Genomic DNA, 15,259 nt, shown 5'->3' on the forward strand with positions numbered 1-15,259 from the left:
AGGCACAAGGGCAAGTTAAGGCAAAGGCACGCAGATGGAAGATGGTGTGTCATGTGTGAGAAACAGCAAGAAAGCCAGTTTGATCATGCCCTAGAGTGTGGGAAGGTGAGTAATATACAGTAAGACTGGAAAAGTCTGTGGAACTAGGTTGTAAAGGAGTTTACATTTGATCATCATCATAACCAATATTTGTAGATCACCTACTATGTGCCTAGCACGATGCTAAGTACATTGCAAATATTATCTCATTTGGGCAGAGGGAACCAATGGAGTTTGTTGAATAGAAAAATCACACTGGCTCTTATAAATAAATATTTATAGTATCATATATATGTGTGTGATAAATTGGAGAGGGGATGAGATACTTGAGTTAGCGAGACCAAGTATGAGACTGTTATAATAACCAGGTGATGAAATCCTGAGCTACAGCAGTGTCTGTGTGAGTGAAGAGGAAGCAGATGCGTCCCATGAGGGCTGAGGTTGGCCCAGGATCGGGACAAATGGGCTTAGGGAGAATGAGGAGACAAGAATGACACTGAGGCTGCAAACCTCCTGGGACTTTTACATCATTTGCCTTTGTACCCTTGAAATTCCCTCAGTCTCTGTGGCCTTCCCATATTGGAACATCCATCTGCTGCTGAGGCCCCCTTCTTCAGTTGGTGAGTTCTAGGAACTCCCATCGTGAGAAGGGGTTCAGGCCAGCCATGCTTCATTCCTCTCTCTGTCCTGCTCCTGACATCTGAATCTGGCCATCATGGCCCTGTGAATACCTTCACCCACTTCATCTCATCCCACTTTTTAGTTCATATATAAGTTGTGCGTATATACGTATATATGGTGTGTATATCCGTGTATATATGTGTAGACACATATATGAATATGCACATGTAGACACATGTTTTATATATGTTTTCCCACAATTTTTAGTTTCTCTTATATGTTGTTCATGTATATATATATATAATTTTAATATTTATGTTTTCCTTTTCTATCCTGTTTTCCCCCTATTAGGATCTAAGCCCCCTGAAGGCAAGGACTTTTTGTTTACGTTTATGCCCCTGGTTTAGCACAGTGCCTGACACATAAAGGGGAAAAGGCATACTGTGTGCACGTTGTCGCCCTTGCTCTGCCATTACACACGGCTCCTCCATCCCCCGATCTCATTCACATAGTGATAATAAACAATAACAGAAATAACTGGAATGCACAGCATTTTGAGGTTTGCACAATGCTTTGCATATATTATCTCATTTGACTCATGCACAGCATCATGGAGGAGTAGGTGTTATTATCACCCCCATTTGCAGATGAGGAAACTAAGCTTCAGACTGGTTATGTGACTTGCCTAGGGTCATTCATATCTAGCAAACCTCTGAGGCAGGATTTGAATTTAGATCTTCTAGTGCTGTATCTACTTGGAACTGAAGTAAAGGGATTGTATATTATCCCAGAAATTATTACAAATTAGTTCTTTGATTTTTTCCCCTTGCTGTTTCTGGAGGGAGGAAGGAAACTCCCTTCACTGAAGTAAAAAGGTATATCCTTGCACCCTTCAGTCCTGTGAATTTTGCAGAGCTGAGGTAAGCCTGACTAACACCAGGGCTTCCCTATTCCCCATGCATACGTCAAAGCCATGACTAGGCTGAGGCCCTAAAAAACCCGGGGTCAGATTAGTGAGCTTGAGCTGGGGTTGGGCCAGAATTTGGGCCACATGAAAGTAAAGTGCCAGAAAAGGGAGGAAGGAGGGAAAAGTCAAGCCATGACTAGGCCGAGGCCCTAACAAACCCGGGGTCAGATTAATGAGCTTGAGCTGGGGTTGGGCCAGAATTTGGGCCACATGAAAATAAAGTGCCAGAAAAGGGAGGAAGGAGGGAAAAGTGGATGAGGACAGTGGATGGAGGGATGAGAATGGCCTGGAATAAGCAGCCCCTACTCCATTGCTAATGCCATCTCTGAGGTGGAAGACTCATTAGATAACATTAGATAACAAAACTGGTGCTATCTCTGTAAAAATGGCTTTCGTGGCTGCCTTACCATAAACTAAAAACATATTGCAGGCAGTGCCATAATGTGGTTCCCAATTGGCATCTCCCAGCACCTTACCTTTGCGGCTTTGGCATTTCTGATTGTAATCAATTGCTGAGCAATTACAGACAGAACCTCTATATCGATCCGGTTAAATTCATCAAAACAGCACCAGGCTCCCGACTGAGCCAAACCACTGAAGAATCTCCCCATCATCTGGAACAGAGAGAAAGTTGTTTCACCAAGAGTGGCCCCCATGCCAAATCTGGTTTAATTTAATTTTAGTTAATTTAAGTAAGGAGGAAGTTGGGGTCTGCAGCTGAGAAATAGTTGGATCTTGGAATGAGACTGATGCCTCTTAAAAACAGTACTTGTAATCCAATTTCCAGGCTCCTGTCTAATTTTCATTTCTTTCTACAATTATCTTCTTGACTATAGCCTGGGTTTTAATGGTCTCCAACAGTGATCTGTTTAATGCTCTACCTAGCTCCCTCAGAGGGAAGCCAGAGATCATCTAGGTCCTCATTGACAAGTACAGGTGTGGTTGGGCATCTGATTAGAGTGGCTTCAGACAATCTGTGTGAACTCTAGATTTGGAGAAGGCATCTTTTGTCCTCACCTTTATTCCCTTGCCCCTACCTCTCCACTCTCTCTTCTTCAAAACCAGGAGTACCATCAATAAGAAAGAAAACAGGCCTCGGTAATCTGGTGATAGAAGCAAATGAGCCACTAAAATTTCATCACCTCACCCACTTTGAGGATTGGCTATAAAATCCAGACTGAAGTAACACAGAATCGGAGAATTCCGACTATATGACCTCAAAAGTCTCTTTTAAGTGGATGCTTTTAAGACAAGTAAGAACTTAAAAATATTTACTCATCAATGAATAGTGTCCTCAGAAGTTATTATATGTGATTAATAAAGAAGAATTATTGGCCTTTGTATGCCAAGTGTTTAGCACAGTGCTTAGCACATAGTAGGTACTTAATAAATGTTTGTTTATTGATTGGTTGATTGTGAGGGCTTAATACTACTTGCCATGTTTTGACCATTTGGAAAATCTCAGAATTGCAAAGCTAATAAGCTAAAGCTAAAAAATGAGGAAACTACTGAAAAAATATGGTGAGCTATGATGAGGGCCCCAATTGAGGTGGTTTTTGTCTTAGTAGAGAAAAAAAGGGGTAAATGTGAGAGATGTTATGGAGGCAGATTGAACAAGACTCAGCAAGTGATTAGATATGGCAGGGCAGGAGTGTGGGAACACAGAAACAGTGATAATTCCTAGATTGTGAACCTGTGTGACTGGTAGCACCCTTGACAGAAATTGGAAAGGTAGGAGGAGAAGGGAGATAGTTAGATGGCACCATAGTGCATAGAGCACCAGGCCTGGAATCAGGAAGATGAGTTCAAATCCAGCCTCAGACGCTTACTAGTTGTGTGACCCTGGGCAAGTCATTTCACTGTGTTTGCCTTGGTTTCCTCATCTGTAAAATGAGTTGGAGAAGGAAATGGTAAACCATTATCTCTGCCAAGAAAACCCCAAATGGTGTCACAAAGTGTCAGACATGCCTGATTAATAACAACCAGAGGAGAGGAAAACTTAGTTTAAAAGGAGTGGATAAGTTCAATTTTGGCCATATTGAACTTAAGATGCCTAAGGGACTTCCAAGTGGAGATGTCCCAAAATAATGGCAATCTCTACCCTTGTGGCTATTATGAAGACGTCACTTGATGTCACCCTCCCCCATGAGGCTTTATCCTCACTTCAAGTTCAAGTTGTCATTACTGAATATTTCACACATGAGCATGAACACAGCACAGAACCTTTGCTGAAGTTTTAAAGCAAGGCAAAATGATTCTGGAATGTCCATTTACTCAGTAGTGGCTAGAGTTGCCCCCACACCAGGTGCTCCCTGGTATCCTGTCCCTGCTCTCCCTTACCCTGTGCCTCCTTTTGTGTGTGGTCCCTTTTAGACTGTAAGCTTGTTGAGGGCATAGCTTGCTGCCTGGTATATCACAGATGCTTAATGTTTATTGGATTAGACTGGATTGGCTCTTGGGAACAGGCTTAAGCTGACTCTGCTTTAGACCCCTGCCTTTCAATAGGCTCCCTATTAGTGTCCCTACCTGAAGACTTTCTCTGATCCTAAAACAGACTGTGGCCCTGTCAATCCCATGCTCAAGAAGCTTCAAAGACTTCCTATGGTCTCTGGTATAAAATACAAATTCCTCCGTGTGGTTTTCACAACCTGGCTCCACCTGTCTTTCAAGGTTGATTCACCACTCCCTCTTTCACACTCCATTTCTATGTTGTCTTCTCATTAGACCTTGAGCCTCCTGATGTTGAGGACCATTTGTGCCCTTGTTTGTATTCCCCAGCCCTTAGCACAGTGCCCAGAACACAGTAAGAGATCAATTAGTGCTTGTCAAATGACGAATGGACTATTCTAGACAAACTGCCTACTTGCCATTCTCTGTATGTGACTTGCTATCTCCAACTTCCATGCCTGTGATGCCAAACCCTTTTCCCGTTTTAGAGTCCCTGGATGCCTTCAAGGGTCACTTTAGCTCCAACAAAAGCTCCTATCCCCCAGTATCTCTTTGGGAACACTTTTGATCCTCTCCTTCTAGGTAATCATGGGTATCTGAAGACAAGCAGGAATGTCTTCAGGATGCTACTCTGCTTATACTTGTCCTTCATTTATTAACAACACAAAAATTAGTGTTTTCTGGGAACTGTGAAACTAGAATAAATGGGGTATTGGAGCAATAGTTCATACAATACTGCTTCATCTCTTGGTTCTCATCAGTTTCATCTCCTTTTTATTCCCATAGTTGAATGCTGTAGGATTGTTGTTTCCTAAGATGATGTTTAAGATTAGAGACTGCTTTTGTGGAAATAAAATTCATCTTCGTAGAAACCAGCTGTGACAGAAACTTGGTTGTCCCTAGGAAGGGGCAACTGGATGTAGGAGGCCATTGTGAATGGGCTGGAGTTCATTCCAACTGCACCCATTTCCCCTTGGATCAGCCCACTCAGCTTCATCCATCATGACACTTGGTGGCCTGTTCACGTCCCATTCAAGTCTTACAAAATTACTCAACAGGAATGAAAAAAACCCCACAGCATTAAGTAATAGTATTCATATATGGACACTCTACCTTATAGTCCAAACCATCTGAACAGTTAAATACCACACACTGAATAGCGAGAGCTTTAGCAAGATCTTTTGTGGTCTCTGTTTTGCCTGTGCCAGCAGGTCCAGCCGGAGCTCCCCCCAGGTCAAGCTGCAAGGCTCCCATCAAACAGAGGTAGCAGCGATCCTGAGGAAATAAACAGCAATAACAAGCATTTATTAAGCACTTACTGTGTGTTAAGCAACGATACAAAGAAAGGCAAAAGACGGTCTCTGGTCTCAAAAAGCTCATAGTTTCTTGGTGAACACAACATGCAACTATGTACAAACAAGTTATGCACAGGGTAAATTGAAAATCAGTAATTCCTTCTTTCCTTCCCTCCTTTCTTCCCTCTTTCTTTCCCTCCTTCGTTTCTTCATTTGTTAGTTCGTTCCTTCCTTCCCTCCTTCTTTCCTTCCTTCCCTCCTTTCCTTCCTTCCTTCTTCTCTCCCTCCCTCCTGACTCCATGCATTTTCCCTAACTGTTCTCCATGTGTAGAATTCTCTGCCTTTTCAACTCTACCTCCTGACTTCCCTGGCTCCCTTTGAGTCTTGGTTAAAATCCTACTTTCTTGAAGAAGTCTTCTCTGATCCCCCTTAATAATAGTTCTTTCCTTTTTTGAGACTCTCCACTTTATTTCCCAGATAGGTGGTGCAGTAGGTAGAACTGGACATGGAGTTAGGAGTACCTGAATTCAAATCTAGTGTCAGACACTTACTAGCTGTGTGACCCTGAGCAGGTTACTTAACTCTGTTTGCCTCAGTTTCTTCAACTGGATAATAACAATACCTACTTCCCAGGGTTGTGAAGATCTAATGAAATAATATTTGTAAAGCACTTAGCACAGTGCCTGAAACATATATTAACTGCTATCATCATCATCATCATCATCATCATCATCATCATCATCATCATCATCACCACCACCACCACCATCATCATCATCTATCTTGTTCATATGTGGTTATTTGCCTGTTAACTCCCCCATTAGACTCTGAGTTCCCCCCAAGGAGGGAACTGTTTTGACCTATCTTCGTGTCTTCAATACTTCAGACAGTTCCTGGTTCATGATAAATACAGTATGGTAAATAATCCTCTCCTCTCTTCTCCTCTCTTCTGGTGTTCTGCCCAGGGGAAGGTAAACTCCATGGCCAAAAGTTGCCTTTCTTCCTCTGGGTTTACTGGCTACATTTCTTGCTCAAAGATCAAGCCTTAAACCCAATTTACTCTGGAGCTCATAGATGTTGACTAACTGAAATTCTTGGAGCAGAGCTAGTTGGTTGATGACAATGGTTGATGCTGTTTACTTGTGGCTTTGGCTCCTAGTGGAAAAGCTCCAGTGACAGCTCTTCAGGGAACCTAGGCTATGTTAGATAAAGAAGAAGTTTTTCATAAATGCCTAATGAAGTAGCCAATGAATCTTGGGTGAGGCAGCAAAGTGAATCTCTAACAGGCATCAAAGCTGAAAAGACTTCAAAATGGCCCAAGGGATGGGCTGAGTGTTTGCTAGTCAAGGCCCAGACTGTCCAGCTTTAGGGAGGTGCAATGTCAGGATACTGGCCATCAGTAGAACATGATTATATCCAGAGCTATTCATTCATGACCAACAATGAAGGCATGGAGGTCCTACTGTCTGCACTGGTTTAGGGTTTAAGGTCTGTGCACATGGATGAAGACATAGAATTTCTGTAGTAGTATTTCTCAGTAAATCTTTATATTATTAGTAATGGGATTGAGGACTGGAACTGGGATTTCATTGGAAAAGAGAACCCTAGATGAAGACATTCTCTTGTCCAATGTGGACAGCAACCTATGCGACATATTATCTTGTAAAGTTGTCTAGAGTAAAGGTACCATTGGGCCATATAAGGCCCACAACACTCCTGGGTGCTGTCCAAACCAGATGAAAGTATAGTGCTTCTCTGATTTTAATGTACTGACATATTAATTAAAAAAAGAAACACATAGATGTGTGGGTTTTCTAAGTCAATATGTGGCCCATCATGATTTACTGGCCTCCATTTCTATTTAAGTTTGATACCCCTGGCCTAGAACACTTCAAGGTTAAGAGACTTGCCCAAGGTTACACACAATCGGAAGCAGTGCTTGAATCCAGGTTTTCTTGGTCCCAAGGACAGCTCTTTATCCATTCTGCCAATCTCACTCTTTTCTACACAAATAGTAACATAAATGAAAAATAACTTACAGTGAGAGGGGTAATCACCAGTCTGGGGCATGCTCCCAGGTACTCGTAGCCATAGGTATACTGAGACAGGGCCATTTTGGCCACACAATTATCTAGGTCAAGGTCCCAATAATAACGTAGCTGCCTCTGCCATTCAAAGCATTCAGAAGCAGACACCTATCCAGGAGATACAAAACAAGATGTTTCATTTACTCATAGATCTGAAATCACAGAAGTTAGTATGGGGTTATTACTTTTAAATAAGGCAAATAATTACCTTTGTTTCCACAAGTTCACTGACAATATCTCTTGCATGGACATCAATAGTGATTAAGGCTGTTATAATATTTCTATGTAATTTGGGAAGACTACCTCGGACCAAGCCTGCCAAATCATTTAGTCTCTACAAGTTTAAAAGAAAAAGTTAGAACGTTACTTTGCAGCTTATTAAAAAACAGCTGTTTTAAGGGTAACACTTTTGTCCTGCCACTGGACTTTGATGACTCTGGGGGAGAAAGTGAGGTTGACAATTTTACTCAGCTCTACCTGACTTAAATCCAATTCTTATGCGTGCCAGGACATCATTGTCTTGATGCTTTTCGTCTTCCTTGAAAAATGAAAGACCAAAATCAACAACAATTTTGCTAGAAGAGGTTAGACTAGGTTCCCCATGCTTAGTGTACTCAAAGATCCTATGGCCTTGTGATTGCATGATTGAATATCCCATGAATCTATACAAAGACTGATGATGATGATGATGATAATCATATATAATGATTTAAGGCTGTTTTGAGCCCCCAAACCTCCCTGTCAGTTAAGAGCTCATATTATCCCCATTTTACACATACAGAAATTGAGGCAGAGACAAACTAGATCACTTGAAATTAATAAGTGTTTGAATTAGGCTTTCAACAAAGGGTATGTTGGTAAATATTTAACAACTGGCTCTTGGGAGGGGGGATGGCATGCATGACACACTTTAGAGTTTATTTTGCATTATTAATATTTTCTTCATCACTTTCTTAAGTCCAAACAATCAACAACAACAAAATAAACCAACCCTGGATTTGCAGCTTTTGTGATTTCGAGGTAAAAATGCTCACCCTGAAATTTAACAACTGACAATGCTAGGTGACTCCACACACTTGTGCATTCAACCTAAGTCTCCCTGACTCCCAGTTCAATGCACCAGCCAAACCTTTCTTGAATCTAGATTATTTGCATGATCATTCACATCGGTTCATTATTTTTTGATAATGAAAATTCAAAAAAGATAGAGCTGAATTTGCAGATAAAGATGTTTGGTGAACAGAATTGAAGAGTTGAACCCATGTTTGTTCCACACTTGTTCCTGTATACTGGATATTTTGTTAGAATGCAAGTTCTTTGAGAGGAAGGACTGTTTTATTTGTATCTTTGTATCCCCACCACCTAACTCAGTTCCTGGTACAGTAGTAGTTAAATAAATGCTTGTTGATTGACTGATAAACATATACCCTCCTTCCCTCTATTCCTAAGCCTCAACATTAATCCTGACACCCCTGTTAATGATCTGACCTAGTTGCCTTGGCCAATGATTTAAAAAACCCCAGTAAATTGCATTTTTCCAACGAATAAAAATCTATTTTCTTTCCCTCCCACTTTCCCACCTTTACTGGAAAAAAAGAAGAAAATCAAAACCGTTATAATAGATATGCATGGTCAAGGAACACTAATTCTTGCATTAGCCATGTCCAAAAATGTATGTTGCATTCAGAACATTGAGCCCATCCCTTCTCTGTCAGGAGGTGGGTAGAAGGCTTCATCACGAGTCTTCGGGTCACTGTATAATCAGAGCTCCCAAGTCTTGTTTTCTTTACACAGTAGTGACTGTTGAATAAGTTGTTCTCTCCTGATTCTGCTCACTTCACCTTGCACCAGTCCTTGACTGTTAATGGAAAATGCATTTTGCCATCCACATAAGGGAGTCAAGAAAGGTACAGGTGGGTGCTCACGAAAAACTTTCTCAGTGGTGGGACTGCCTGCTGAGAAGTCCAGGAGAAAATTCATTTCCAAGGGAAGCTGGGTCAGCAGTAACATGAATGTTAAATAAAAATATTTCATCTATACATTTGGGCATTTTATCTCTTTTTTCCTTCATATGAAGAAAAAAATGAATAGTCCATATCCCCCACAAAGAGCCATGTTAGTGAGCAAGGAGCATTTATTAAGGACCTCCTACTATGTGCTAGAAACAGTGCCAAATGTTGGGAATGCAAAGAAAGATAAAAAGTAGTCCTTGCCTTCAAGAAACTCAGAGTCCAATGGGGAGGACAGTGTGCAAACAGCCAGATCACAAAAACTACTGATCATTAAAGCCTGGTATAACTTTTGGCAACAACAGGCATGTTGAAAATACTTCCTACCCTGATCAGAAGGCACATTTATGTACAGTTCAAAAGCTAAGATTCTCTCTTTTTTCCCTAGGGTCCCTTTGGGTAAAAAATAGTAGCACAGGGGCTTACTTGGTGAGCAGGATATTTTTTTTCACCTTGCCTCAATCTGATTTCCAACCTCATTTGTTCTAAGAGGAAAGACATTAACCACTTAGGTTTCAAACTCTTTGAAAAGCAAAGGCAAATTCATGGAAATTGGCATTTCAAAATCTACGAAAGGTAGAGGGTTTATTTTGTTTCACAGGTCTGATTGCTCTTGGAGTTTTGGAGGTTGTAGATTTGCAAATCCAGTGCAAATTATGTTCTTGAGTTTCTCAAGATTGAATGAAACACTGGCATAGGGAGATGTTTTGAGTGTTATTCCTGTCTAAGAAACATGGGTGTATGGCTTCTCTAGCCCTCTATTTTTGTAACCCCTCCCGCCATGCCCTTAATTTTGTCTTAGTTTTCTGGTTTTGCTCTCTTCTATTTACAGGTTTTAGAAAACAAAACAAAACCCCAAACCACATCTTTAGCATAAATTAATCTTAATGAAAATCCTTCAAATCTTAGTGCCAACACTATCATTCATATGACTAAATATCAGCAAGTATTAATGTACCAATTATGTGTCAGGTACTGTGATAATAAACCAAGCTCTAGGGTTACAAAGAAAGGTAAGAACACAGTCTCTGCCTCAAGGAGCCTACAGTCTAATGGGGGAGGCGACATGCAAATACCTATTTCAGTATAAGTACAGACAGTGTATTGGAGGGCTTTATCCTCATTGCTGTTAGGGTCTCCCAAGCCCTATTAATAATGACCTTATGTTCACTTTGCATATCATTATGCTTATATGTCACCTCCCACAAGTTCCTTGTGGTCAGGAATTATTTCATTTCTTTCTTTTGTGTTCTCAGAGCCTAGCACTGTGTCAGTCAGGTAGTCAACAAACATCTATTAAATGCTTCTTAGGTGCCAACTACTGTGCTAATCACTGACCTTACAAACAAAGCTCCAAACAATCCATACCTTCAATGAGCTTACAGTCTAACAGGAGGGGGAGGGAAGAGCAAACAACATATACACAACCATATACAAACAGGTATATACAAGATTGGGGGGGGGGGGGGTTAGGAAAAGGCTTCCTGTAAAAGGTGGGATTTTAGCTGGGACTAGAAGCCAGAGAAGCAAGGAAGCAGAAATGAGGAAGGAGAGCATGCCAAGGATGGGGGCACCCCAAGAAAATATCCACAATGTCATGTGGGAGGAACAGCCTTGAGGTCAGGGTCATTGAATATACAGTGAGGGTGTAAGGTATGAAAAGACTGAAACAGTAGGAGGGGATCGGGTTGTGAACTTTTTAAACATCAGACAGGGGATTTTGACCTTCAATGCTCTTTCAAAATGGTTGGTTCTTGGAGACGACCAAAATGACACTACTATCTTGGAGTCAAGGTATAGTGTGTTTGACTGTAGCTTTTCTAAATAGAAGGCCATTCATAAATGCTCATTGACCGATTGTTTGACAAAGTACTCATTCACGAAATAATTCAAGTTATATGAATCTTTTAGAAGACTGAAAGGTAGCAAACCTGAATTATTCTGATACTAGCCCTCTAAGCTTCTCCACGCTCCTCCTTACTCTTTCCCAAGACTCACCTCAAAGTTTGTTTTTTCAAACACTTCCATTGCTTGCAAGTGGTCTTCATCTTCCCCTTCTAAGCATTCAGTCAAGTCTCGGCACCACATGATTTGAGAAATGGTAAGCACAACCTGCAAGGAAACACCAACTTGGCCAATGCTGAACCACCCACTCAAAGCACACGGAAAGACAATACTAGCAATGAGGAATTACTTGGGAAGGATGGCCAGCCACCACCCACTCAATCCGGATCTTGGACTGGTAATCAGCAATGGCAGCTTTACTTAGGCGCCTCAGGGACGTGAACATGGCTTCTTCCACTTTGCCCAGCCAATCTTCCACATTCCCTCGAGCCTTCAAACCTTTCCCCAGGCCAACCTAGAAGAGAATTGCAGCAATTGGGAGACCCATCATGTAAGAGCCGCTTGGCTTCTTTGAGAAATTAATTATTTCTCTCATATTGAATAACTAATAATTGAATCAGGATCAACGTTTTTTTCCCCTTTTCTACTTCCTCATCCAGAAACCAACCAGTGTGGGAAATCTCTCTCAAGTTTTACTAGGCCAAGATCTAATGAGACAGTAAAAGAAATTCTAAGTTTGAGCTAACGGATCTATTCCTGCTCACAGTGTTTGCTCAGACACTTTTGGAGAAATGTTGATTGTCCCTGCTATCAAGACAGGTGATAAAATTGATATCTCTTTGATTAAGATGTGAGTGACCTAATCACATACTCCAAAAAAACCCACTTCCCATTGTGTTAACCAATCAGAGTTTATTGCTACCCTCAGGAACACTGATTCTTCGAAGGGCATGTAAATTTTGTGCCCACCTCCATGAAGGGTCTTTGGCCTAAGAGAGATGGCCATTGACCATCCTTTTATTAATAACATGCTGGTCTTACTAATAAAATTACTAAATTACCCAGAAACCATGTCTCTCGAATTTTTTAGTAGTCACAGCTATGGCGACCAAGAAAGCGATCTGAGTCTTTCACTCTAGATTCTTATGAAGGAGTTCCCCCTCTATTGGACCCACGTGGATAATTCTCCACAAGGAGAGTTCTCTGTGAGGACTCTCAGCATGATATGACTTTCCCTTTTACTAGTAAGTAAATTTTATCTGGGTAAGTTTATATGTTCTATGTTTTCACTCTCACTAACATGGGATCCTTTTCACACAGGCTATGGGGACAGGAGGTATATGCAAATGAAACCACCAGAAAGGGCTTTGAACAGAAGTCCTATTTGAGTTAAATTGAGTTTTGGGGTGCTGGCAGAGATTATGGCAGATTCTGTTGCTTGGAGGGGTTGGATTTACTTTGGAATACGGAGCCTGAACCATTTCTGTCTTGCTGTAATTAAGCAATATTGGTCCAAAGTCTCTCCCAGAAGAGTTCTGTTAAAAGACCCCTAGATTTCTGACAGGGAAGTATAGTGTTCTACCAAAGAGACCTCTCGGCTGTTTAAGAAGGCTCGTTATCGGAACTAAGGCAAGCTCTAAGAGTAGTAACTCTTACAAAAACTACGATATCTTGAAGAACAAATTGGGTTAAAATTTTGTCCAAGAGGAAGCCCTCTTAAGGTTTTCTGGCAGAGGTGTGTCGAAGGAATTAGGCTAGGTGTAGGATTGGATGTGTTGCTGAAAAACAGCTTCTTCCTAGCAGAAGAAGCAGGAGGCAGACAGGTTTAAAAAAAAGTTGGGTAGAATGTTCTCCCAAGAAAATAGTTTTAATCTCAACTTTCGATTTCTGGGTCACTAAAGCTCTGCTTGGTTTGAATCTGTCTGTATGAGGTTTTCTAAGATTAGCTTGTTAAGTAAGGGAACTGAAAAAGCAGGGTGAGACTCTCTCACGAGTTAGTTTGGGAAGTGGAATCAAAGAAGGGATCTTTCTCTCTTGAGTTAAAACCCCAGATTCTGTCCTTGGTGGGGTTTTAACTGCAGCGCCAAGCTGATAATATCTCAGACCAAGCAGCCCTAGCTTGGCTGTAGCTGGAAGGGCTGATTTGTAGTGCAAGCCGATTTTCTCAAGTGAGGTTAATTAATGAGTCACTTAAAGGCACGTGGATTATGTTTACATTAAATCCAGAGAACTCTCCTCCTCCCCTCTCCCAATATATCTGACATCAAGGCAATGTGTTTAAAATTACTAAAATAAAATTTTGCCTTTTAAGACACTTTGATCAGGGCTTTTACATCATAGTCTTAAATGCAATCATGTTAGAATTTCAGTGAGTTGTTTAAAATGTATATGAACATTGTAAAAGCTGCTTTTTTTTTTTTTTAAAGCAATGCTGGTGAAGGGTGTGAGAGAAATAAAGCTCTCTTGATTTGTAAATTATTAAGTGCTAACTCTCTCCAGACTAAAAGGTGAAGAGAAACAGGACAGAAAGGAGGGTATGATTTTTACTTTGAAAAACTTATTTAGATAGTCAAGCCTTTTTTAATCTGTTAACAGTTTGGAAGTAGCCTGAACCCCAGTCTTGTATTTCAACAGGAACATAAGCCACCGCATGCCTCCTAAAAGTTTTTGCAATCATTAAAAACATCTTAAATTTTTTTTAAAGGATTCGTCCCACAAACTTGTTTCTACATTGAGACTAGGAATAGACAGGGCAGGTTTTTCTATCTCCTTTTGGGAAAATGAGAGATGTGGAGTTCTTTGATCTCCTATTGAACACCTAAATTATAGCTAATCAAGCAACAGTTTGTTTAATTGTGCTATACACATTAATGTATAGATCATATTTTATATAAACTTACATTTACATGTATCATATATATCATCTGATGCCCTATCTAGTGATGAGACTATATTTAGACTTCTTTTTATAACTATATATAAATATCATATATACATTTCTATTTCCATGTAAATAGACATTCATAGATGATATGATTTCCATATTATATGTATATGTATGTTTGTATATATGCCCAATCTACTGATGGGACAATATTTATACATCTTTTTATCTTTTGCAGAAAGAGGGTTGATACAGGAAAGAGGATCAAAGTGTTAATGTGTGTTTTTGTATACAGCTATGTATCATATATAGTGTCATATTTTTCTCTTTCTCTGTCTCTCTGTCTCTGTCTCTCTGTCTCTCTCTGCACTGCAACTCATTAGAAGAGGGAGATTCCTAAGTAATTAAATCAGAGATGAGGAAGCTGAACTGGATATCTTGTCACTTAAGTTGCTTCCTAGAATTCTTACGATGCGTTGAAATGTACAAAAGGAAAAGAAGGAGTTATCCTTACCCGTTCTCCCTCTGGGGACAGCATGGCCAAAATATCATTTGTAAAAACCTTTTCTGGTTCTGTGTCAATGCCAGGTATTCTGGGTTCAGTGGGGACCAAAATGGCAAATTCCAGCCTAGAGATGGCATCAAAACACTTCCTTAAATGAGGCTGAACCGCTTGTGGATTTCGGGTTTGGGCCAAAATTTCCAAAAGCTCGTCATTGGATAAGAAGTAAAACCTATATCCAAGAAAGGCAAATTTCTTTAATGCAAAGCCAGAGGAATTCAATAGATTTATTCCCCAACCACATGCCTGGGACCCCTTAAAGATTAAAATCACCTTCCCATCTAAGCTCCCTTTGGACAAGATTTGTTCTCCCTAACCCTCAACGGCACTACCAGTGCAGCCACGGGAGTTCTGGGCTTTGGGACACCCGTACCTCAATTACCTTCTACTGCTTGTTAAGAGGGCTGCCCAGACGCCTAGTTCTCTAAATGCATCATACACTATGGCAAAATATTAGCTGGCTGTGAATTGCCTTTCATTTTAGGAACTCTCTCTCCAGAAT

At 40.7% G+C, this 15,259-nt stretch overlaps 1 protein-coding gene across 2 annotated transcripts in view; it reads right to left on the reverse strand.

Annotated features, from left to right (window-relative positions):
- Positions 1-15,259, reverse strand: part of DNAH6 (dynein axonemal heavy chain 6) — a 220,215-nt gene that overhangs the window by 133,917 nt on the left and 71,039 nt on the right. For both annotated transcript variants that reach the window (XM_072637006.1, XM_072637007.1), the window contains exons 24-30: positions 14,710-14,929; positions 11,661-11,825; positions 11,465-11,578; positions 7,666-7,791; positions 7,410-7,565; positions 5,189-5,350; positions 2,104-2,241 (exon numbers count right to left, since the gene is read on the reverse strand). In XM_072637006.1, the coding sequence (XP_072493107.1) occupies positions 2,104-2,241; positions 5,189-5,350; positions 7,410-7,565; positions 7,666-7,791; positions 11,465-11,578; positions 11,661-11,825; positions 14,710-14,929 (1,081 nt within the window). The remainder of the gene's footprint in view (positions 1-2,103; positions 2,242-5,188; positions 5,351-7,409; positions 7,566-7,665; positions 7,792-11,464; positions 11,579-11,660; positions 11,826-14,709; positions 14,930-15,259) is intronic.

Source organism: Notamacropus eugenii, chromosome 1 (assembly GCF_028372415.1).
Source record: "Notamacropus eugenii isolate mMacEug1 chromosome 1, mMacEug1.pri_v2, whole genome shotgun sequence".
Classification (NCBI taxonomy): domain Eukaryota; kingdom Metazoa; phylum Chordata; class Mammalia; order Diprotodontia; family Macropodidae; genus Notamacropus; species Notamacropus eugenii.